This window comes from Antedon bifida, chromosome 10 (assembly GCF_963402885.1).
Source record: "Antedon bifida chromosome 10, ecAntBifi1.1, whole genome shotgun sequence".
In the NCBI taxonomy this organism is placed as follows: Eukaryota; Metazoa; Echinodermata; class Crinoidea; order Comatulida; family Antedonidae; genus Antedon; species Antedon bifida.
The window spans coordinates 6,904,079-6,930,775 of record NC_136235.1 but is presented as its reverse complement, the minus strand read 5'-3'; the positions used below and the strand labels follow the sequence as shown (position 1 = coordinate 6,930,775).

Genomic DNA, 26,697 nt, shown 5'->3' with positions numbered 1-26,697 from the left:
CAGCAGTTTACCACCAAGGTGTATTGCTTATAGGCGAGAAATTTAAAATAAAGCTACAATTTCGAATTGTATATTTTCACAACGTTCTCACTCTTAACGACTGCCTTGCTTTTATGTGAGACTAATTACAATCAGAGGACCTTTATTCTTACGATGGGCCTTCGTGCGAGGGTGACAATATGGATATAGGCATGGAGTAAAGAATAATATAATATTCTTTACGTCATGATATAGGCCTAGGCCTAATAATTTTTAATAATTGTCCTCAGTACAGATAAGATGCCTCTGTAAATGTTCAGAAATACACAGTATGAGAAAAAATACTTTCCTCTGACTGATAAAAATTGTGATAGTGCGACCTCTTCACATCGGTTTCTCATAATCACTGATGCGGAGCGAGCTGAGACAGTGCAGTTCTGTAAAAAGCAGAGCTTACTTTATATTTTTACGAAGATTTGGTAAGTTTGTGCTTAAATTACATGTTATAAAAATGATAATATATAGTTTGTGGAATGTATTTCAAAATTGTATTAAAGCCTATCTGCAACACACACATAAATTATTTCTTTTTAACGCCTATAAGTTGACGAAATATTTAACCTACCTATCGTCAATTTGGTGGAGCTCTAGCCTAGGCCTGACTGACGGATCAGAATCTTGATATCCACATGACACCTACATTTATGTAGCATACGATGGGGGCTTCGTGCGAGGGTGACGATAGGCCTAATAATTTACTGTTTTTAACAAGTAAATGTGTACATTTAACTCAAACTAACCCCAAAATAAAAATCATGCAGCGGTGCGAATTTCATTGGCAGATGTAAGCCGTTAATAATTCACACCCCAATTTACATTTTAACCTGCAATACTGTAGTTTAGTATGGCCTACTAACTGTATAATAATTGCTTTTGTTTATTTTCATTTAGGTACATGTAGGCCCGGGGGTGAAGTACAGTGCCTTCTAAATACGTTAATATGACAAAAATGTTATAAGAATCTTCACAAGAATCTTTTTTCCCAACAAAGGAAACCGATATCTTTGCTTCTGGTATTCTGGATATTTATTGTCATCATGTTTTCAGTAACTCGTCTTTACTGCCTTTTGTTGTTGTTTATCTCCTTTTATGGATGTATGGGATATGGAGGTTCAAGTGATCAGTCCATGTATGATGAGGACACCTTCATGCAGGATATTCTAATGCCTGGTGTTCAACCTTCTCAGGTACAGTTTTACAGTATATCACTTGTGTTTAGACGGCCTATTCAGTCATTTACTGTAGGTCATCAAATATTTTACATTACATCATAATATGTCTATATGTGTTTTCATTGTCATTTTCAATTCCTGTCGAAACATTGTTGTTTTCAATTTACTATGATAATACTTACTGTGTTTATACACACATTAATATAAAGACACTTATCTCTACATTTAACCCTTTGAAGACGTGGCCCGTATTCCATATGGGGTAATTTACTAAACCTATTAAAAATACCTTATTTAGCCTCAGTTACTGGGATAAAAACCTAATGTCTTCAAAGGGTTAAAAACCATCATGGAGGAAATATACAGATTTCCTCCATGAAACCATAAACTGCAGTTTATGTAAAAAGCTAAAACTAGATATTACTACTGTACGTACTAACTGTATATTACAGTAGAATTATCAAAATATTATTTAATGAGATTCTTGTCCCTGAATAATCATATTGATCAATAATTTATAAATCATGTTGAAAGATCACAATTAAGATTAACATTGCCAGAAGGTCACAATTAAATTTATCACACACAGCAAGACTGGTTGTCAAAAAAGTTGAGTACTGAGTACCATTATGCCCGTTAGACAGAGCTTTACTATTATTAGCTTTAATTTTAACAATATATTGTCCCTCTGGAAAAAATAATTGTTTTGTTAAATATGCCATTTCATCACAATAGTTATTCACTTTGACCAAAGATTGAATAAAAAAAAATATTGATCTGAAACAACTGTAATTTAAAGCATTGATCTGTTTTGAAAACTTATAATTTGCTAAATATAATGTTAAATATTAATTACTTTTAGTGACACAACAATAATTGTTTGCAACATTATACTGTACAGCAGTGGATTGTGTAGGGTGTTTTGTTTCTTTAATCTTTTTTTATATTCATTCTCAATCTTATATTTTTTTTACAATTCTGTTTTTGTATACAATGGAAACTAAAATGCGTGTTTCTTTTTAGCCTGATGATTATCTATGTACTGCAATGGCAATACCTGTAGACGATATATATATTGGTAAGTGTTATACTACAGTATAATTTTGGTTAATTACTTATTCATACAGTATTAATCAATAAATGCAACCGGATTATGCTTAAATAACAAAACTTTACTATGCTAAAATCATGTTACTTTTGGAGTAAGTTTTAAGTCTATTATAAACAATGTAAACTGGATGTCTCTTTATGCAAACTTTATTATGTTTTGTTAAACCATGGTTTCGTCCAAAACTGGTCCCTGCAAACAGTAAAATATGTGGATATTCGTGTGTACTGTAAAAGTCAAAAGTGATTTCAATCAATTTATATTATTATTATTTTAATATCATGATGCATTAAATGCATGTTTCATGTTATAAAATAACAATCTAAAACAGTAATTCATAAAAAACCATTTTAATGGTACATGTAATTAATTTTTTATGTTAGTGAATTTATTAGTATACTGTAATGAGATGCGTGTCTTTAAAGCTATTAATAATACAGTCCCAATTGGACTATTGACGTAATCATGTGATCGTTACGACAAAAGCCTACCTTTGTTTGCGTATAAGGAAGCCAGACCACCAGGTCTTGTACTTTGTTCTTAATTCATGTTCAAACAACCTTCCTACTCACAAATGAATTAAAATTAATCTATGTCAGTAAGACTGTATAAAATGTACAGTAAAGTGTTACACATTTGTTGGAGAACTGTGGGTTTAAGAATGATGCCATTCTAGCTTCATATCCATTTTCTTGGTTGAATAAGAATCTTTGAACCATTGTTATACAGTACACCTTTCATGCGTCCGTTTAATTTATTTTTCTTTATTTCTGTCTTTATTGTGAAGACACTTTCGGTATCTTAGTACTGATATGACTGGTGGATCAGAAAAATCAAAATCAGAAGTAAAAAAAATGTAAAGTAAAATATAACATAAAGACAAGGAGTTATCTGCTGAATGCGGATAACTAAAAAGTAAAAATAAAATGGATAATTACTGTAGAGATACAGTTACACATCATCTGAAAGCTTTTTATTCAAACCACCTGCCCACTCATTTACACCTGTCTCATCTCTGCCGTAAAAAAAATGTATTTCGTCGCTAGTTATAAGCACTACCAATTACCAAAAGTTGTTACCATTGGAAGATACAGTAACACTGCACTTTGAACAGAACCAAAAACTACCGAACCGAAAAATAGCGGTCGCTGGGGCAGCACGACGCAAAGACATGATGTCGTATGTAGATAGAGTTAAAGAGGAAACCCTGTGTGCTGCGCTTAATTTGTTATTGGCACTATGTATTTCCTTCATTACGTTGGTCCAGCTGGATAACCAGGCTGCGATATTTCTTTTCATTGATGACCCCTCATGAAACGTCACAAAATAAACATGAATATTCATTAGTCATATCCATAAGGTGTGACATAAGAATTGAGCTACAATTCGCTAATGCAAATGCTTTTCGTCGAGCCTTCTGTGTAGTCAAGGGGATTGGACTATGAACTTTACGTTACATGTCAATGTATGGGGTTCGAATCCCTTGAGCAACTTATTTTTATTTTAGAAGGGCTCACAACATAGTATGGCTCTTTGATCCATCATGTTTTCCGACTATTGAGTGTAATTTATAGGTCCATGGTGTGAGAGATTATTTTGAGCGTTAGGTTTAGATAGTATTTAGGAAGCAGTTGGGCTATCTTTCACAAAGGTGTCCCCAACTTCTCTACGAAAAAAAAGATCGCAGCCATGCCACGGTTCAGTCCAGGAAACTGTATTTTAGACCGCAAAATAAAAGTTTGCGGAACACTACAATAGGCTTACCAGACAAATCCACTTTTTACCTATTAACATAGTGTATGCACTCTACTACTGCAGTCTTAATAAGAAATATTAATTTTAAAAATAACCAAAATTTATGTTAATGAAAATCAATCATGTTTTTAAATTAAATCAATAACGATCTACAGTAATAGATTTAGTTTTAATTTTGTTTTCTTCAAAATGTTGCAATTAACAATTAATAAATGCTTTACCATTCAGTATTATAAAAAGCCATACTGTAGCTGCTGATCGTGTCAATATGAATGCAGTTATCTCACTCAATGCATTTGACTTGTTCGCATAACATTATGTTTAGTATTAATAATAATAATAATAATAATAATCAATCACAAAAATAATGCATTTAACATCTAAAGGACAATATCCAGTATTAGTAAAAAAACCAATATTAGATACTGTAGAATTTGATTCGCTGCCATATTCATAGCATTATTGATTTTACATCTGGCGTGCTTTTCAATTGCTATCAATGAATATATTAAGATTCATTTTTATGTTTGTTAAATCAATTTAAATTGATTTTGGCTTTAACTGTTGTAATACTGTTGCATACTGATGTGCCTAAATTAGTAATTCATATGTTTGTGAATGAATTAAATTTATATATTTGATATGAATACAATTGAGTATGTGACAGTATTAATATCACAGCTGGGCTCAAAATTCATCCTTGCAAACTAACACATTTGCTATTAATACTGTAGTATCATATCATACTGTATCATCATTTATTTCGCCATATAAAAAAGAAAAACAAACATATACAGTAGACAGAAAAAAAATGTATAATTAATGAGGCTGGATTACCTAACTGTAAAAAAATATTACAGTCAAGACTTTCTACATACTACAAGAATTAAATATTTTTAAACAATTCAAAAGGATTAAAATTGCATGACAAAATATATATGTATTTTCTCTTTTCGTAATTGTATCCTCTCTTCGGAGAGAGAGGGCTATATTGTCAGTTTGTCCAGGTAAGCAGGCACAAAATAGACTAGTAAAATTTAGTTCAAAATTAAAATTAAAAAAAAAGAAACTACCTAACTACTATTCTATCAAAGGTACTGTCAGTTTATCTGAAGGTTTGTTCTGATTTGCTTGTGGTTTTGTCCAACAATGGTTTACACTGTTGGTGACTAGGACAAAGTAAATGGTTCTTGCTTTGATGAGAAATTTGATATAAATTGTTGGAAATCATAGACTAACTTAAAAAATATAATTATTTAATTTAAATATTAATATAAACAATATATATGTTCAATTCAAGTATAAATATAGATCTTTAAACAGTCTACTACCCTAATAATTTATTTATCCTCTGATAACAGTTACAATACTGTATGTGGGTGCGATTGATTCTAGCTTATTATAATTGTGTTAATGGTAACGCCGTGTTACAATTAGTACTTTCCCAACTGAATCCATATTGTGTGAAAATTCTCCATCCGATTGTGTCGAATAACAATACGTTTGATGTATAAATTCATTTTTTTTCTACTGATATAATATTATTATAGAAATGCAGTAATTGTGCTTGTTGTAGAGAATGGTGCTTCTTTTTGTTGTAATCTGGCTAAAGTAAACAAATACTTGTTATTGCGTCAATGTCTGAATACATTTCAGGGGAGGATGACTTTTTTTCCCGTAAAGTTTGATCAGGAATTAAAGCATAATTGGCTTGAAATGGAATCATCATCAATATTTTGCCAATACGTTACATTTCTTGAATTGATTACATGCTGTACTATAATACACAGCATGTCCTTTCATCGGTTAGAGCTGATTTATGAATCTGTATAGGTCAATTTAAAATGTCATAGTAATTACAGTATTACATAACTTATTCTTGTACCTACAGTATTAATTTCGCAGTATGTTAAACATATTGTATGATTCAATGATACTGTAGTATGTTTAATAAAGTCTGTATGCTCATATAGTGATTAACAAGTTTTGCATAGTATCTAAATGTACAGTTTTACCTTAATTTACAATTCCAAAAACAAACCTGTATACGAATATACACTTAAATAGCAACCGCTCACACATGAAGAGACTTCTTTGTTAATGTAGTACATGGTCTACTCAACACCTACTATGAATTTGTCAATCTTTCATTTGAGTATGACAATACCACATTAAGACACTGGTTCTCTTCAGATAACCAAAGTTGGGTGTGGTATCTGGTGTTATAGACCTTTCATAGTGATATTGCGTAATTATAAAAGTCAATTAATACAGAAAGCAGTAACACGGTAGGCGGGAAACCGCATAGCTTGTCCTACAGATAGAATCTGTTCTGGGCCCAACCGCTAGTCCACTCCGCTTTTCGTGCATATAGATTCTATATTTTTGTTTTTCACTTACTTGCAATTGTAACAACTCTGTAAATTAATTTGCCTTAAGAAATCAGGCTAGCTTGTACAGAGGCAGGTTTAGGATGTTTTTTGGTATATCTTAAAATATTGACATTATGTCATGTAGGTGTACTGTACTATCATTGGGAGAAAATTTAAATATAAAATGCACCTTTGCCATTTTCATTAAACTAATCAATTCTATTCAATGAAGGTCATGTTATTAAAGTTATTCATGCAAATTGTATATTCTTTATAAAGTCAAATTTAAGATAATTAGAATTCATTGAGGCAAAGTGTCCTTTGTATGAGAAAAATATGCAAACATTTGATTGCATCTATTCAACAATGTATTAGACACACATTATTCAAACATTACTGCATATACAGTATGTAATATAGAATATGTTAATTGAATGTGTAATTTATGATTTAATATACAGAAAAGTGTTTAATACGACGTAAGTATACTGTACAGTAGTACAAAATGATGTACAGTATCACTGCAGTAAAGTTCAACATGCACTACATGCAATTCATTGTAATTTCATTTAAAATTTTATTGTATCCTTACATTCTATTTTTATATTTTCAATGTTCTTTATGTGTATTTTTATGCCGCTTTTATAATAGTATTTTTATATTTGAATGTGTAGTTTGGACTGTCAGGTCCGCGTGCTATAGTAATTACCTCCGCCAAGGAGGTTATGTTTTCACCCCTGTATGTTTGTGTGTGTGTTTGTGTGTCTGTGAACAGCCTGGAGGCCACAGTTTTTATCCGATTCTCACCAAACTTAGCCACAATGATCAATGACACATCATATAATTGTGGTTAAATTTTGAAGGGTCAGGGTCAAAGATCAAGGTCCACAAAAAACTAAAAAAAAAGAAATAAAAAAATAATAAAAAAAAAAAAAAAAACCTCCGTGGGACTTGAACCAGCGATCTCAACTGTGAGAGGCTGGATACATAACCATTACACCACACTGTCATCCACAACTTTGTAGTGTGCAGTTAACATATTTACACTTAGAACTAATAAAAAAAATGTAAAAAAAAAATATTCAGAGGGCATTTTATGTAGGGAATTTTACAGTAGGCGGAGGTTTGTACTCTCGGAGTACCCTCTAGTTGAGATTACTTTTGCCTTCCATAGCCGACTTGTATTTTACTGTATATTTTTAAGGCTTAATTTAATGACTGAATGAATTTTTTTTAATTTAAGCATATTATAGTACAGTAGCTCCATACAGTACAATTTTTTTGGTATACATTTTTAATTCTAATACTTTTTGTTTTTTTTACAGTGGATTTTATACCGAGGGCCACCATGGACACAGCCCATCATCTTCTGTTGTTTGGATGTGATTCAATTGAGACACATAAAAGCAAAGCTTGGTGAGAGTTATTTGTCATAAAATAAACATGTTTAAAGTTCTTACGACCTCCTAAAACTACGCCCGACGCTATCTCAATACGACTTGACGGGATTCATCTCATGCCTCGTCGTATGATGAGCTGTCTGAGTTGGCCTTTAGAATATCACAGATTTGATACATAATACAAGTTCCTGTATTTTCCAAAATTTTTCAGATTTACTGTAGATATTCATACTCTTACTACAGTAGTACAGTCTATAGTAACTACTAACAGTGTTTTTTAGTTTGATGGGTTGTGATTGGTTGCTAACTTTGTGGATCAGTGTTGCGAATAGAATGATTACCGAAGAATGTTTTTGAACGAGTTAGTTTTAGATTGCAAAAAAATATATATATTTGAAATTCATAAAAGGTTTTTATATTCTTATAATATTCTAATCTTCTCATGTGCAACTGACAAAAGATGTATCTGAGAAAAATGGAATCGATACCTTTGATATTTAGAAATAAAACTGAAATAATATTATTATTTGTTGAGTATGTGAAGCGCCGCTGGTAGTGAGCTTTCATAGAAATGGCCGCTATATGTTAATGTTAATGTCTCAAATTTATCATAGAATCACTATATTATATGTTTTAAAAAGCAATGTTGTTTATATAATACTGTAGCTGGGTTTAATATTTTGTACAGTACAATGCATTCCTAATGAAAATTTAAACATTTAGAATTTGAATTAGTGAAAAAATGTACGAAAACAACAAATATAGACCTACAACATGGCCATCACTGAAAGATATCAAAATAAATAAAAGTGGATGTTCTCTTTTCTTTCAGGAATTGTGGCTCAATGGGAACGTGTAAAGGACAGTCCAAAATTATATTTGCTTGGGCCAGGAATGCTCCTTCCCCTGATATCCCAGCAGGTAAGGTAACATTATGGCGACATCATAGTTAACTATACCATTCACTATCACTATTTTACTGTTCTACAAACCATTATTATATACACAAGTTCTGATCTATTTTGAAAGAAATGGGTGCAGGGTGGCGAAATTTGGAATGTAAAGTGGACATTTATGAGTCGGCACCCCATCCTCATATTATAGAGTAACGTTATATATACCTGTATCCAACCAAAATTTCAATTACAGAATAATCAAATTTATGAATGAAATTTCCAGATTATACCACTCAAATTCATTATCATCATTCATCCCATCATTAAGAGTACCGTGACCATAATATAACGATTCCTTCTAGTTCACACAGCATCCATGTTGATGTTTGCTCATTTTATTTCTGTAAATTACGCTGCTGTAATCTTCTTGAATGCCAAAGGTCATAGGTTATCAACATCTTTCACCATAATATGAATCTAGAATCTGGATATTTTAGATGAAAAGCATTGGAGAATAATGTTAAAGACACCTTCCCTACATTTTTTAGATCTAATTTAAGATCACAAACTATATTTAATGTAAAAATAATACTATATGGTCCTATTGCGATAACTTTTTTCGTCTTTAAATGGTTAAAAATGTGAAAAATAAGTCGATTCTAATAATTATAGCAGCCCGCTATAAATCCCAAAATGCATTGCGCGCGGATTGATATTTCTGTTTTTCTTCTGTAATTCACCCACTTTTCGATCGATCGTAAAGCCAAAACAAATGGAAGACTCCTAACTTTTCAGCGAAAATACCGGGTTTTCCCCAATTTGTATCAACAGAGTCTAACAAAAATAGAAAGACAATTAATGCAGCAACTATACAACGTCAGGCTAGCTGGTATATAGCTAGCGTACGATGTTCGTACGTTATCGATGTTTACCAGCTAGGCTTACAAAACTAAGCCTACAGTAGCTAGGCTAGGCCTAAAGACCGTCCACGAGAGGTCAGTCGCCGCGAGCTATTTAGGTAGTGCATTGTTTCTCACTTTTTATCATAATTTACCATAAAACGTACATTTAAGACAAGGAATGACCTGGTTTAATGTTTTTAAAGTAATATATATATGTATTATTTTTACAAAAGGTGTCTTTAATTTTTAAGTACATTTAAGAAGTAAATATCAAGAAGAATTTTAAAAAGTGATTTAAAAAATATGAGATCAAAATGCTGTAGGCTGGCTCTTTTCTTTTTATCGATTTACAGTTTTGTGTTTGGATTTACATACTGTATCTATTGATTACCAGATATAATGCTGTTTGTACAATCAGCCACATACAACTATAATAAAAGAAGATATTTTAAAAAAGAGAATTTGGAAACCATACAAAATAAGCTATTGTATTAAATTATTTAATACTGTCAGTATTGCAAAAATAATCATCTCAAAAAGCATCATTTACTATTCAGTAGACAGCTGATCTAAAAGATATTTATTACTTATAATATTAAAGTAATACTTTATGCATTTAATTATTTTCTATTAAATATGTTTTTTTTATTTCCTCTTTTTTGAATTACTGTTCTATTTTATCATATCATATTGGAACTTAATTTTTCAGAAATTTCCCATAAGTTTAAACAGCATATTTTACATTCAGTACTACAGTATAACAGTAATCTATCTTAAATAATGATAATATTATAATCTTGATATAATAATAATAATGATAATATTATATCTTGGTACAAACACAATCAAATAAGAGAATAAAAATCATAGTGCAAATGCTTACCTTAAGCAAGGACAAGCCAATGCTAAAGGGGCATGTCAAGGAAAATAAAAAAATATACAGTATAAACAAAATAATGTTTACAAAAATATATATAAAAAAATATTCTGCTCTAGACAAACGCTCTTCAATACAATGACATCCTTACACTCTTAAGATTTACCAAATATCGTCATTGCTTCCTGTTGCTACATGACGACATTTGGCATTGTTTAGTTAACAATTAAGTTTCTGTTGAGTAGATACTTAAATATCTGTGGACATACAGTAGTAATAATGAATGCACTTTACCACAATACGATCTAGAAAATATGAAAAATAATTAAGAGGATTTTTAATTTAGTTCCTCCTAAAATACATTTGTTATAGTTCATTTTATGGGATCATGTCATATCTATTGATTCTTTAACATGTTATTATTTAGCACACATTTTTTAGGTTGATGACTACAGTACTTCCTCATTGGAAAGCAAAATAAAATAATATGTTATTTTGACATTAAAATGTAATTACTGCAGTACCTGCAGTATAACACTTTAGTAATTTTGAGCAGATATACAGTAATTTATGCACATCAGAAAAATTAAAAAAAACAAAATCTAATTGACAGTGACAATAATTATAAAAGCAGTCTAGAATGTAAGCTGCAATTAAAAGTCTGTACTATTTGAATTATTGAATGTAGAACGAATGTATAATAAATGGCTACGAAATTACAACAGCTGATTTAATATGCGTCTCGACAGTATGGTCAAGGTACACTCACGATCAAACGTCAATATTAACATAAAAGGGAGGAGAGGCATCAACATGTGCCAATGTTATTGTTATTGTCTGCAGCGCCACTGCCTTAACCGCTCGGCAACTCGACTCGAGCAACCACTCGTCCACTCGACTCGTCCACTCGACTCGTCCACTCTCTTTATCTTTTATTACAATGATCACCTAGTATAATTCATCAAAGTGACAAATTCAATTCTAGTTATTTATTAAAATTGTAATTTCTATAAATATTTTTTTTTTAATTCTCAACAGATGTTGGTTTTAGGATTGGTCGTGAAGCAAATGTCAATTTCCTTGTACTGCAGATTCACTATGGACATATTGAGCCCTTTCAAGGTTTGTTAAAAATTGGTATCATCATTTTCAGATACTACACAACAAATAACCGTTTATTTGAAAATTGATTTTAAAATATAATGTTTATACTGTATCAACCACATTTCTGCAAAATTTGTACTTTGATTATTATAGAAATTAATACTATATAATATAACTATTGTTATAAACATCATTGAAATTTTAATTATTAATAAATTCATAATTTAGATATGATCAAATTGCTTTAAATCCTAATTTATTCAAATTTAAAAAAAAACAATATAATAAACACTTATTCAATTATTCCACACAGTGTTTTTTCTTATTATTTATGTCATTACTAGAAACATTATGTTTGTATGTATGTTTTTGTTTTTCTTCAACAGATGGCAGTGTAGATAATTCAGGATTGACACTTGTGATGACAATGCAAAGGTAATAATAAAAAATAATAATCTATACAAAAGGATGAATACCGTTATAAAAATTAATTTAGATCTATTGTTCCTCTGAAATATAGTGTTCTGTTTTGTTGAATATGCCATTTTAATGTCACATAATTTACTATTCACTTTTGACAAAAAAATTGGATCAAAAAATAAATATTTAAAAAAAATGAAAAAAAAAAGAGTTTGTTTGTGTTAACCGTTTATTTTGTATAAGTGAAATTGACTACACAAAATGGCCTATTTAAAAAAAAATTGTATTCATCTAATTTTATATGTTTTGAGGGACAATATATTTCCTAATACATATTTGGTGTTTAATAGATTAGTTTTTCTAATGGCAGTAACCTAAATGTTTTTATGAATGTTAAAGCTATAAGATGTTGACTTTAATTAAAGCGATGTTTTTGAAGCAGTATTCTCAAGGTACATGTAATCTAAACAATATTTGAGATTAAATTTACGTCTTTTGATTGGATGATTAGAAAATACTATGAATGTAATTTCATCATTAAACATTGTAATGTGATTAAGAAGTCAGAAAGTGCGCCACAGTTATTAAGTCTATATAATCATTTAAAGCTATTCACATTGAGCCATGATTCCTGTCCAATTGGTAGGTAAATTTTAAAGAAAAATTAGTGCAGTGTTTAAGATTAGAATCAATCAAACTAACTATTTCAGATTCCGTAAAAAACATAATTATCTAAAACGTAACATAGCTTGGAGTTTTCTCAGGCCATCCGACCAAATCCATCCTCATATCAGTGCGAATGTGGCTTTAATTTCAATTCAATTCCATTTCTTTTTTATTTCGGAAATATCATCCATATTAATAAACTTATAAACATAAAAGGAAAAATCGTAAACTCTAAACTTAAGTATATAGAATGCTTCTCCATCTACAATACATTTTGGAGTTATGGAGCATATGTTTGCAAACACAAGCAACAAGGATGCTACCACTATTCAACATACGTTGCATGAAACCATAGGTAGATTTTCGCATGTACTCATTAAAGGAAGGGACACCATGTTCAATAAACATTGCACTGGCACTACTAATTCTAGAGACATTAAGTATACGGTGCAGAGCATTATTGTAGCATACATTAAGAGATCTAATATTCTTCATACGATAGTTACACCAAAGGGCTGCACAATACATATTAATACAGTAAGATCTAAAGAGACAACATTTAACATTGGTAGAGCATTTCATAAATTATTTTCATAATATGTAACAAAATAAAAATACATTCTTTTTATGCCTAATGAAAGAAATAAGTTCATCATATTATTAAATTCATGTACATATATATCATTTTTGTCTTGCACTGATGAAGGGCTAGTGTTGCCCGAAAGCTCTGCTAACTTTTCTGGCTGTTTACTTTATCGTTTTGATTTAGCTTTTCGCTTTTTTTTTTTTGTATCTCCATTGAGATCCAGCCACTGATACCCACAGCATTGTCATTTTTTCAGTAATTTTCCTTTGGATTTATATATCATGTTTAATATATAAATATTTACAGGCATTAAAAGAAATTCTAAACCTCCTTTTGTATTTGTATATATTAATATATTTGTTTAATGTTTCCCACTTTTTAAAAACCTGTTCCTGGAAACTAGGCATTGTGGTTTGTTAATTACTTGACTGATGTACTTATTATTCAAACCAACTATATCTAATTTTGAGCAATTGTATGTCAACATGAATTTCCTTTTGGATAAATAAAATTAAATATGAAATCTATTCTCAGAGGAGTGTTGGTAATGGAATCGTTGATTGTATATGAATAATTAATGAAGTAGAAATTATCAATAAATTGTCTTTTTTTAAATATCGTTTCAGGCAACAATATTTGGCCGGTATCTACTTACTTGTCTCAGGAAGTATTAATATACCACCTCATGGTGAAAGTGAGTATTATAATGTGCTAATTATGTTAATTCTTTCATGATACCTGTAGTATAACAGCAGGTGGACAATAAATCACAGCTGAGAGTCATATGCCTTCTTTAGGCTGTGTTCACACAAGCTAACAAATTATCTAGCTCAAAGAAACTGTGTGTGTTGTTCATCTGTTTGTTTCCAATCCAAGTCAGTTTTATATAATCAATTAATATGGGAGGTCTTTACACAAAAATACAAAAACCAAGTGAATATTCTTGAGTTGCCTAAAACCTTGATTCGATATCAAAGAAATACAAGTACTGTAGTTGATTGGCTACTAAAGAAAGAGGTCAAATTGCCAGTCCCAACCTTGATATACCATTATATTAGAAGCTTTGAGGCCCAATAAAGTGTCCCTTTAATAGTGGTGGGATTGGTAGTAAAATCATCTTTTTTACAGGAAAGTGTCCTCACTGGAGTAACATAATATTCAAGAACCTCCATTTTAATGTTTAAGTATATACATATATTATGTTGTTATTTAGATGTTCATACAGATATTTCCTGTGAATACCAGAGTTCAACGCCCATCTACGCATTCGCATTTCGAACACACTCACATGAACTTGGTCGCGTGATTACTGGTTATCGTATTCGTAATGGACATTGGCAGATTTTGGGAAAAGGCAACCCACAGTGGCCACAGGTACGTATGTAAAAGGAATTCTCATTAAAAAGTGAAACTACTTCAATAACAGCACATTTCATATTAAATGGAATATAACAATGAATATATTTTGTTTCATCATATATTTAATAGTGATCTTTTGATTTGTGATGACAGACCAAACTATGTCATTTATATTCATTGTGTGCATGTTGAGTTGCATGTCCTCGATCCTTACCTCAACACAGGTTTGATGGTTTCTAGGTCCAGGTAACGAACGACGACACATTGATTGACCTGACCTGAAATCAAAAGCTCGCTATTGATTAATGATGTGAATCAGAGTATATATGCAAATGAGTAATTATTTTAGGCCATAACCTCTATCCCTGTGATTATTGTATATGGATAGTTTAACTATTATTGGTGTGAAAATAACTGCATAATAAAATGGATTTAATAGCCATTGTAACTGCAACCAGATTAATTATTATCTATCTAGCAGCCTTCTTTACTAATTGCGTGTTACTGTATTTGCATTTACCACTTAATCCCATCACAATCCAGCCTGGACATATCATTGTCCTCCTTAATAGCTATATTTAATGGGATTTCCTATGAATTATTACTTCTCATTTATGTAATATTATATGTCGGCAATAAATTATCTATACAATTTGTCACGGTCAGCTTTTATTAAAAAAAATATCTTATTGCAACAAGGCAGAACTGCAAGTAGATTCACAATAGTAAATATGTTAGAAATGTTAAACAGTTTAACAATCTGTACAAAGTACTGTGCATACAAAAGCAAAAAAAATCGTCAAAATTAATTAAGAATTAATTGATTAAGAGACAGACATTTTATATATACAAAGTATCGTTAGCCATCAGCTTCTGTTATCGGCAGTAAGGTTGCATCATTAATCCGCTCAGACCCTCCATTTGCACCGACAGTTTTTTTTTTTTTATTACTTGCCCGAGACATATTCATGGATCAATTTTCACTTGTGGCAATGCTATTTATAAAAGTAGGACGACCGCAGTATGTCCATGTTCATATATTTCCACAAACAGTTTTGACAGGAATTAAAAAAAATATAAGCTAACAAACACAAGGAGACTCTTTCCTTTTTCGTGCTTTGTCATCTTTCGGTAAAACTATTAGTGGTACAACCGCCTTGTCACAACAATTTCGTGTTGCTTTATATTACTATCTTGTTCGTGCACTGACACACCTAGGTAAAGTATTACATTATTACAAGATTACAGATAATTACACAGGGCATTGCGCCCTCTACATTATGCGAAGTAGATAACTTCACAGTTGTCATGCCTTAAAATTATTTTTAAAATGTATTGCTTTATAATGAGCGTTATTGAAACCGTGAATAGTGTAATTGCCTTTAAAGCTTTGTTTAAAAATGGCACATATCTCAATGCATTTCTGAGTTTAAATTTACAACTGATCAATTATGTGCTTTTATTTTTACCATACTAATCTAGGTATAATATGAACACAAATGTTATTCAAAGTGATTGGTAGTACGTACTGCTGAGTGGATATATGAGTACTGTATATGCGTTTCTGAAAGTAAAAACATTTTTTTTTTCACATTTAGGCATTTTATCCGATGGATGAAGAATATGAAATTAAATATGGAGACATGGTTGCAGCCAGGTGTAGTTTTAGTGCACCCAATAGGGATACCTACACACAGGTTGGGTATGTAACAATTTTTATTGCTCAACTACATGGACTACTATACCAAGGACAAAATAAAAAATTAATATTTTAGTAAAATGTTAATAAAATGTATGTGTTTAAAATGTATCCTCCCCAAAAACATGAACAATTAAGATAATAAACAAGACTTATAAATAGACCATTTCAACTATTTTTTGCTTTAATTACAGTTTTTTTAGGTAAAATTTGTTTTCGATCAAATTTTTAATAATGCATAGTAGGCATATTCAACAAAGCATTAGACAAATTATTTTTTCAGGGGACAATATATTTTTTCTTAAATTGAACATATGTTGTTTTTTTCTTTTAATGATAGAAAACTTTTTCCATGCATGGCCCTTTCATGAATTCACATAATAAGACTCACTTTGTTTTTTTGTCTCTCTTTCCAAATGTTCAGCCAATTATTTTAGAATTTTTTTAGAATTTCCTTTTTCATATTTTTGTTTGAATTTGTTAACAGACCAACTGGACATGATGAGATGTGCAACTTTTACATGATGTACTATACCGATTCAGAACTTGGCTCATCATTTGAAGAATGCCTCAATAATCAGAATCCCCAACTCTTTAAAAAGATTCTACCTGGATCCGATGACCCACCCCCAGACCCAATTGGATTCGAACCAGGCATGATGCATCATCACCATAATGAAGAAAATACTGTTGAGATCTCTATACCAGCGTACGACCATGCGCATGATATTGATAATGGTCTTCATGAAGATTATGTGGTAAACGAGGGGGATGATGTTTTTCTGCAATTGACCACTCCGGTGGGGAAGGAAGTGACCCATCAGCCTGAGACAACAATGGAAGAGATAGGAAGTGTTGCTGCCATCCAAAGTCCACAAGGGAACAATGAAGGTCAACAACTTCAAAGTAAACCAGGTAAATAATCATAAAAATCTTTACATAAATTAGCACCTAAATGTGGGTGTCTAGAAAACTCCGATATCAAGATCTGAGTTTTCTAGTTCCATTCTTCAACTAGAAAACTCAGATCATCAAATGGTTACTATTATTTAATACTATTAATTAAGTAGGCTTAGCATTTAGGCCTAGCTAAGCAAACTTAGCCTATATAGTCCTACTAGCTATGCCCATGGAGTAAAGACTTAGCCATAGTGAGTAGGCCTAGGCCTAGCATTTTTTTTTTTAATTTGTCGAAATTCACATAACTCTAACTTGTTATACCATGCAACTCTGCCTAAGTCGTATCTAATGGGGCTAGCATAAAAAGTTAACAATTAGGTATGTGTACGCGAGTTGGTTGAGGTACGAGTTAGCCAAGTTGGGTACGAGTTGGCATGGGTACGTATTAGTTTGGTTACAAGTTAACCAGTACCCTCAGATATCTGAGTTTTCTAGATCTAGAAAACTCAAATATATCTGAGATCATCTGAGTTTCTAGACACCCCTTAAATGTGCCTAAAAGAATAATTTACAATAAATAAATGTACTAGAAAGCGTTGAATTGTAGTGGAATTGTTCTGTACAATATTATTATATAAAAATATCAAAAAATAAAGAATATCAATAAATTTACATAAAATATCAATTCATAAAAGGGAAATCATTTCAACAATGGACAGACATTCAATGGATGAAGGCTAGAATTATAGGTTATGGTACTAAATATTTCAATAACTTAAAGCTAAGATGTATTGTCCCTTTGTCAAATTCCAAAAAAAAAAATAAGATTTCGAAAAAAAGTGGGTCATTTTGAAGTATCATAATAGTTATTTACTTTCACCAAAAATTAGTGGGGAAAAAAATCATTTAACTGAAATACAGACGTTTTTTGGTTCAAAAAATAACTTTGACTTCCAGTCAAAGTTTTCGATCAAAACATATCTCAAAATGCAACGCGCTTATTTGGCTACTCTGTATGCATAATCATAAAAATTCCTCGCGATCTGTGTGAAAACACCTTCTCAACCGTGGCGAGTTGTAAACAATCCTAATTAGCATCATGCATAATGTATACTCATGGTTTGAAATCTTTGTTTACTTTCGCTCGCGACGATTTTCCAGACAAAATGTAATCAAATTAATTTAGCTGTTAATTACGTAAAATTTTTTGGCTCGAATTTTCGACTTAAAGTGAATAACTTTAATATTACTTTGATATGACCAATTTAAATTTAGAATATTTTGACCTTCATTGTTACATCTTTAAAATAACAAAATCTCAATAATGGCGAGACTCATTTTGTGGCGAGATATAACATTTGTCTTGTATTGTTGTACCATTAAGCTATCCCTAAAAATAAATAACAGTTGATCAAGTAAATTTAGATTTTAAAACTTGTTAATATTTTTAATTCACAGAGTTACAGTATGTTAAGAACTGGCCAGAGAGTGATTTAGGTTTGGGGCAAGTGTCGGGCGTCGCTGTGGACTCCAAAGGAACTGTACATGTGTTCCACAGAGGTGACAGGGTATGGGATACCAGGTAGGTGTTGCCTAGAAAAAATGCAGTGATATATACACTATACGATTCTATCATACCTATCTATCAATAACTTACTTACAGAAACTACAAGAGTGGCCTTAAGCTCGTCTGTTTATACTATCAAACTAAGTTTTACAAAAAAGTTTGATGGGCCCAAATATGGTAGTGATGTGACAGCATCATGTCCATATATGGGCATATTTCATATTTTGTCACATAAACTTTGATAGTGTAGACAGAACTTTATGTACTAATGAGATGAATTTTCCATACATTGAAGTCTCTTATGAGCAATTCAAATCACTTAAAACTGAACATATGTTTGCTTTGTCATAAAAACTGGAAATTGTAAGGCTGTTGATGTTGATTTATGTAGTCAAATAAAATTCTCACCCTGAGAGTTTATTCCAAACAAGAACTTTAGTCGAAATATCGAATAAAATGATATCAAAGATTAATCCAATTTATTTATAGTTCATTTGATCGCAACAACAACTTTGTAGGCAAGGGTGCCATAGAACAAGATACAGTGGTGACTCTTAACAAAGACACAGGCAGTAAGAAAGAATCTTGGGGAGCCAATCAGTAAGTACAATATATTATAGTCTTTTATATAACACCTAAATAGATTCTTGTCTTTTGGTTGGATGATTGTAGGTCACATGATAAAAAATAAGTGTTCTATTTTTACGCTCGCGAGTGTGGTGTATTTCTATATTTGTCAGGGGGAGACCAGATGGTGCAAGCCTTTAACAACAGTATAGTACCGATTCTTTGAGCATACTCTCTGTTGAGAGCATGATGTAGTTTAGTGGAAGACTGGAACATAAACTTGATAGTGTAGACAGAGCTTTATGTCCTAATGAGATGAAAGAGGATCTTTTCCTTAACATTTATCTCATTTTCCATACATCAAAGTCTCTAATGAGCAATTCAAATCACTTAAAACTGAACGTACTTTAGTGGAAGACTGGAACCACGTGGACCTCCCTTATACAACAACAATGGTGATCTTTCACCTCATGAAATTATTTGTACCATTTCACTCATAAACATTAATTATTTGTATACTATAACACTCCTTTAAAGTGGATCCTTGCATGTGATTAGTTGATTTTCTATGGCATGCTGTCCATTATTTTTCAAGTAGATTCTTGACAAAAATCTACTTTAGTCTGTGTGCTTAAAAATATAAATTTTGGGTAGATTATTAGAAACGTGATTTAAATGCATATTTTGACATCACCTTTTCATATAATTTTAAAACCAATTTCTGTCAATTTTTTATTTTGCTGTTTTAAACATTTTTTATTGTTGGCGATACTAAACTTTGTATTGGTGCTTATCAGTTCTTAGAGATAGTTCATATAGAAATTAATTTCAGACCCATCAACAATATTTATAAATCTGTTAAAAATGGTATTTTCTAAACACTGTTGAGGGAATGAACAGACAGTAGAACATTATAAATGTTATTATATTATCTTAAGAATGAGTATCTGTTTTCATAACACCTGATCCTGCAGACAGTATCCTCACAAATTTCTTGTTATTGCTTGATTTAAAGAGTGATAAATATAGCATAGCATAGCATAAATTCAGCATCATTGTTTATACTGTGTTTCTTTATAACTAATAAGCAAGGTAAGTTATAAAGAAAAAAGAAACACAGTATAAGCATTTATAAATTAAACAATACTTCAATAAATTTTTCAATAATAAATACATTTTACAACTTATTTACAATACTTATTTGTTTCTTTCTAGACAAAGCAAAAGCTGGATTGCTTATCATAATATCACAAGGATGTTGAAAGAATATTGTTTTTGAAAAACATTAAATAAAATACTTCATTTTTCTTTCATATAAATTAAACAATACTTCTTACAACTTTTTTGTGATGTCATATGCAAAGGAAAAAGTAGAAAAACCACAGAAAATAGATATTAGAAAAACCAATTTTCAATTCAAATATAAAAACTGGGTGCCATGTTTTTTTAAATAAATAAAATTGTTAGATGCTTCTATATAAATGTTTTCCACGAATCTAAAAAAGTATATGTGATAATACCTATATACATATTTGGTTAATTATCATAAATATAATATAATACATATCAGTTCAGTTCATTTATTTTTTATTCAACTTATCACTAAGATGTACATCCAAAGAAATTAGTGAAGAATGGGACCAACAGGTGGTAAAGACCTCTAAAACAGTCCGGTGCCAATTGCACAACGAGCCCAGTTATGATCAGTTAGCTGTATGTGACCGTGCACTGGGATAACCACCTACTCGTCTCGAAAGTGTGCCTCGAACCCTTGCTGGCTGCGTAATTACGGTTCCACCACTCACTAGCCATTAACTTACTCTATAGTACATTTGTCAAAGCCATTTGTTGAACCGTAGACATTCCTATTGAACGCCTCTCCGTTGAATTATATTATCTATCAATTCAGTTCTTCTACCACGTCTTCCATTTCTCTCCCTCTGTTGTTACCATCAACAAGCTGTCACTTTTCCAATGACCACACTTCCTCAATTGTCACTAAACTTCCTCAATTTCTATCTTTATACTACTTTACAGCATACCATTCTCAGTAGGCACGCCTACATCCTTTTTGTCAAAAAAAATGCGTGTCCTTCAGGCTCTGCGCCAAGTCCACATCTCAAGGGCCTCAATTTTCTTTTCCTCTGTATTCCTCAAAGTCTAACTTTCACCATATTATAAAGCTACAATCCACACACAAGTGCTTTAGCAAACTTGGCTTTCATTTGTATGCCTTGTATGTTGTTTTAGATCTTTTGACTTCCACACCTCTGTCCTACCCTGAATTTGATTAATTAAAACAACAAAAATAATAATATGAAGTTGAAAGGCTAGCTATTTAATGCTTTATGTGATTGTTTTATATTTCACACGATTTATTATAAATATGCTAAATGAATAGGTCATTCAATCTTATACACCTTTATATTCATTTGTAGGCCTTTATATCTACATGACAAATATAAAATTATTATTATTTATCATTTTGTTCTTGTTCATGCAGGTTTTACATGCCACATGGCTTAACTATTGACCACGAGGACAACATATGGCTAACAGATGTTGCATTGCACCAAATATTTAAATATCCTGCAGGTGGAGCTGAACAACCGCTATTGACAGTTGGAGAACGTCTTGTAAATGGTAACGATGACACACACTTTTGTAAGCCTGCTGATGTTGCAGTAGAGGCAACTGGAGAATTCTTTGTTGCGGACGGCTACTGCAATTCACGTATAGTAAAGTTTTCACCAACAGGGAAACGCCTTTTTGTGTTTGAAAACCACGGTCAAATTATACGTAAGTGTTTATTCATAAAGTATGAAGGTTTGCGTAATCAATATGTTGATATAAAGTTTGCGGTACACCACGTATGTGTAGTTTGACACAAACAATATCAACATTTAAGTATAGCAATGTACAATATAAAGATATGCACGTATAGTAGAACCCCTTATTTTTTACCCCTATTAAGGGGATACTCCCCATGACAAAAATCGTATGGTCCTGTTTTTTTAGCAATAACTTTTAAATCACAAAACAAAGACAGACAATATTTAAAATGTTAAAAAGGAGTGAAAAAAAAAAAGGAAATATAAAATGAATTGTTCTGAACATAAATATAGTAAAAGTATGTCTCCATTCATCAACTAAAAAAATCCCTAAAGTAAAACCAACTTGGCAAATTCCACTTCATATAAGGTATGTTTTGCCTCTGCACATTTCCCTTTAAAATCCACTACCTTACAGTATATGTTATTTGACACAGTTTAAATTTGTTCTCAAAACTGTTTTGATTCTTTCACTTTCCTCTAAACGCCACGAGACCTTTTTAATTTTTTCTCTTTTTACTCTAGAGAATAATTTATAAAGTTTTTTTTTTCTAGAATTACAAGGACCATTAAACATCCCACATAGCTTGACATTGATTCCTGAACAAAATCAAGTTTGTGTAGCAGATCGAGAACAAGGACGTATTGTATGTATCGATAGTAACAGTGGCCAATTCATAAAATACTTCAAATCTAGTGAATTTGGAAGTGTCTTTGCAATAGAAAATAGTGTTGGTAAGGCAATTTTTGATTGGCAAAATTAATAAAGTGTTTTCTCATCTTCACTGAATAGGAAAAATAGAGGGCTCTGTTTTTCCAATTCTGTTACATTTTGGGCCTTTACAAACTTCTGTTCTGGAAAATTTGAATATAAAATTGAGTTTTTAGAAGTCGTTTTGACAACCAAGTTTTAACAAGTAACTTTTATACAATTAATGGATGTTTATGAGTGCGATGGTACAAATAATTTCATGAGGCAAAGAACTGAAATTATTTCTACCATGGCATGTATATAAAAACATTCTTTACTTGTTTTATATGACATCTAAGTAGATTATTGTCATTCCCTCTGGTCTTGTTGTGAGGGAGATTTGTGCTCATTGCTGCTTCGGTTTCAGAACAGACAATGCTGCTATAATAGATATTCACACAACCTGTTTTTGTACATAAAAAGTACTATTACACAATCATTAAATAGTATGTACTATTGCAAGCCATGTAACCCACAATATTCTAATCAAAAATGATAAAGAAATTATTTATCTATTGTGAAGAAATAACTTATTTCTGCATGGTTTCATTTAAAGCTGAATTTTATCTTTTTTTCCATATGTTTATAATTTTTACACCATTTTGGTGAGAATGATTCCAAAAATTGCACCAGTACTCTAACCAAAGTTTGAGCTGATGCACTGATATGTTGTTACTTGGTGTTAGCAAAATTACCCTCGCTAGTCGCTCATTGGGCAACCTGCACCCCAAGACAAGGACTGATATTGAGGGTTAGGCTATAACTGGCTATATACATTGTACCTAGTTATTTTGTATTGGTGTTATTTGATATTTATTTTACTTTTTTTTTTTCTTAAAACTTTTAATAAATTTAAATGTTACTTTTTGATTTAATATTAGATTATTATATACATTTATTGTTTATAAATCATAATATGATGTTCAAAACAATATAAATAATCATGATTTTTCATTCACTTAAATTATCCAATTTCTAATCTATGAATATTATAATGAGGACTATTCCATTATATGGAAAGGGGTGGCTATTTTTGTGTACTGTTCTGTACAATGTATTGCTTTAATTGAATTGATTTGTTAGCTATATATATATATATATATTACTCTATTAAAAAACAATATAAAATCATATAGATATTATAATGAGGACTATTCCATTATATGGAAAAGGGTGGCCATTTCATGTACTGTTACAATTACATTTTTAAAAAAAAATACAATAAATATATTACTGTTATTAAATAAAATACATTTTTGATACCAGTATGTTTATTATTTTTAGATGGCACCATGTATGCTGTGAATGGAGCATCTCCAAGTGGGAATACAGTGAAAGTACAGGGTTTTAGTATAGATATTGCAGATAAATCTATTTTGCAGAAATGGTCACCAGATGAGGTCAGTTGTTTATAAATTAGACAATTTTATTGTTTATTGTTTATTATATGGCTTTACCACGTTGAAACACCGGTTCTCGTCAGATCACCGAAGTTAAGCAACGTTGGGCCTGGTTAGAGCTTGGATGGAAGACCATCTGGGAATATCGGGTGCTGTATATGGGGCTGGGGTCCCGGCATTTGAAATCAGCACTGCTGGCTCTTATGGCAGACCCTGCATCTAGTATCTGCCTCAGACGTATTGGCTTATGCCTTTCCTCTGGTCAAGGTGGGCACTGGACGAGAGAAGCCCTTGATCAATGTTAGGACCAATCAAGGTGCTTTAAACAGTCCTGGCTTTGTTTGTATCAAACCTGTTAGTGGCGGTAATTATCGCTCTTGGTTTCGATTGAATAAAATAAAAATAAAAAAAATAAAAATGTATACTATTTGTTTCTCATTCAGGGTTTTACCAAACCCCATGATGTAGCAGTGTCCCCTGATGGCAGATCAGTGTATGTGTCTGAAATCAATCCTAATTCTGTATGGAAATTTCAACTCAACTTAAGTATGTTTTTGCCTTATTATTAATTCACGATATTATTTTTTTATTATTATGGTTTATTCAAATCAATTGTCATCATAACCCGAAAGCCAAATTGCGAAAAATGTTACAATAAAATAAATGTTAAAAACAGGTACATTAAAAAACATCAGAAACAAAGTAGAAAAGCACATTGATATAAAAATACAATACATAGAAAAGCACATAAAAATACAATATATATATATGCTCAGGCAGCGCTTGCCTGATATATATATATATCTATCTTGTCCAAGTACCTTCACTTGCACTGATGAAGGGCTAGTGTTGCCCGAAAGCTCTGCTAACTTTTCTGGATGTTTTACTTTAGCGTTTTGAATTAGCTTTTCGCTTTTTTGTATCTCCATTGAGATCCAGCCACTGATACCCACAGCCTTGTCATTTTTTTCAATATTTTGCCTTTAAATATAACCCGATGTATTCTGTCTCTATTGGGAAATGAAGTTGGTGCATCTTTGAGGTAGAGAGGATTTTTGCAAATGTCCAACAACGTTCTAAGCGTCTGTTTTCCAGTGAAATGTAACCGCATAGCTGAAGTGCGTTGATGCACAACGATTTCACACATACATGTTGTAGAAAGAGCTGATATTTGATACATGTTTAATTTATCCTACATAACTTATTCATTACTGTGATATACTCCATTTTATAATATAAATGCATTTACCAGAACAGCTGTCGCGAGCAAGCGCTAAAAAATTATAATTATTAAAAAATGTTATTGAACTTTTTTTTTTTTTTTCTGATTAAGTACATGATATCTTGAATTACCTTAAAATACATTGAATAGGACTTTGAGAACTATGCTCATTTGTCCCTCTTCCCCATTCTTGAAAACTTTTGAGCCATACATTGGTCTTCAAATGTCTTCACTGTTCACTTAATAATTCAACAAAAATGATTCACCAATCACAGTCACACTAGGTGATATTTACCTTAATTAATAACTACTGTTTTTCAATAATAATTTAAATATTTCTGTTCAGTGTGTTTCCCTTAGCCTAGATGTGTGTCCATTAGTAAAATAATTTACCCATGAAGAGGTAAAATTCTAGCTCCACTTCCCTCTCCTTTCTCCAATCCCCTCTCCTTTCTCCAATCCCCCTCTCCTTTCTCCAATCCCCTCTCCTTTCTCCTATCCCCTCTCCTTTCTCCAATCCCCTCTCCTTTCTCCAATCCCCTCTCCTTTCTCCAATCCCCTCTCCTTTCTCCTTTCTCCAATCCCCTCTCCTTTCTCCAATCCCCTCTCCTTTCTCCAATCCCCTCTCCTTTCTCCTTTCTCCAATCCCCTCTCCTTTCTCCAATCCCCTCTCCTTTCTCCAATCCCCTCTCCTTTCTCCAATCCCCCTCTCCTAACTGTTTTTAGCCCATTTTACCTGATGTATCCTTGAGCTATTTTTAATTGCAAGTCAAGTGGCCAAGCAATTAAGGCAGAGGCGCCGTTTCGTTTACATTGGTTCGAGGCAGTCTTCTCGAATAAGGTCTCTAAACCGCAGGTCCAGTGTACAAAGTTTACTCGTGTGCATTTTAAAGAACCAAGTTTATCATTCAAAATGAGTAGGGTTCACAAAATAGCAACTGTATCAGGGGGATTACCACCTATCTGATAGGACACTGATTAATTTACTATAGGTAATCCTTGGCCACATGAACTTAAATAAATAAAAAATATAAAACAATTTAAGAATAATATTTATTCTTCTCGTTCAGGCTTGCAATACAAAACTAATACTTGTTTACATCA

At 31.6% G+C, this 26,697-nt stretch overlaps 1 protein-coding gene, 1 non-coding gene and 1 pseudogene across 2 annotated transcripts in view; 2 read left to right on the top strand and 1 right to left on the bottom strand.

The window, feature by feature from the left end:
- The first annotated feature begins 399 nt into the window (after nucleotides 1–399).
- LOC144853605 (peptidyl-glycine alpha-amidating monooxygenase B-like) overlaps nucleotides 400–26,697 on the top strand; it is a 29,248-nt gene continuing 2,950 nt past the window's right edge. Inside the window, exons 1-17 of the mRNA XM_078711336.1 lie at nucleotides 400–458; nucleotides 931–1,226; nucleotides 2,235–2,289; nucleotides 7,772–7,862; nucleotides 8,679–8,767; nucleotides 11,560–11,643; nucleotides 12,012–12,060; nucleotides 13,924–13,991; nucleotides 14,511–14,671; nucleotides 16,255–16,358; nucleotides 16,843–17,270; nucleotides 18,714–18,837; nucleotides 19,312–19,422; nucleotides 21,893–22,188; nucleotides 22,776–22,955; nucleotides 24,256–24,371; nucleotides 24,815–24,917. Of these exons, the coding sequence (XP_078567462.1) occupies nucleotides 1,077–1,226; nucleotides 2,235–2,289; nucleotides 7,772–7,862; nucleotides 8,679–8,767; nucleotides 11,560–11,643; nucleotides 12,012–12,060; nucleotides 13,924–13,991; nucleotides 14,511–14,671; nucleotides 16,255–16,358; nucleotides 16,843–17,270; nucleotides 18,714–18,837; nucleotides 19,312–19,422; nucleotides 21,893–22,188; nucleotides 22,776–22,955; nucleotides 24,256–24,371; nucleotides 24,815–24,917 (2,209 nt within the window). The 5' untranslated portion in view covers nucleotides 400–458; nucleotides 931–1,076. The remainder of the gene's footprint in view (nucleotides 459–930; nucleotides 1,227–2,234; nucleotides 2,290–7,771; nucleotides 7,863–8,678; nucleotides 8,768–11,559; nucleotides 11,644–12,011; nucleotides 12,061–13,923; nucleotides 13,992–14,510; nucleotides 14,672–16,254; nucleotides 16,359–16,842; nucleotides 17,271–18,713; nucleotides 18,838–19,311; nucleotides 19,423–21,892; nucleotides 22,189–22,775; nucleotides 22,956–24,255; nucleotides 24,372–24,814; nucleotides 24,918–26,697) is intronic.
- Nucleotides 23,585–23,714, bottom strand: LOC144854927 (U4atac minor spliceosomal RNA). The gene has a single exon (XR_013614736.1). It is a non-coding gene; the product is annotated as a U4atac minor spliceosomal RNA (small nuclear RNA).
- LOC144854911 (5S ribosomal RNA) lies at nucleotides 24,415–24,532 on the top strand (annotated as a pseudogene).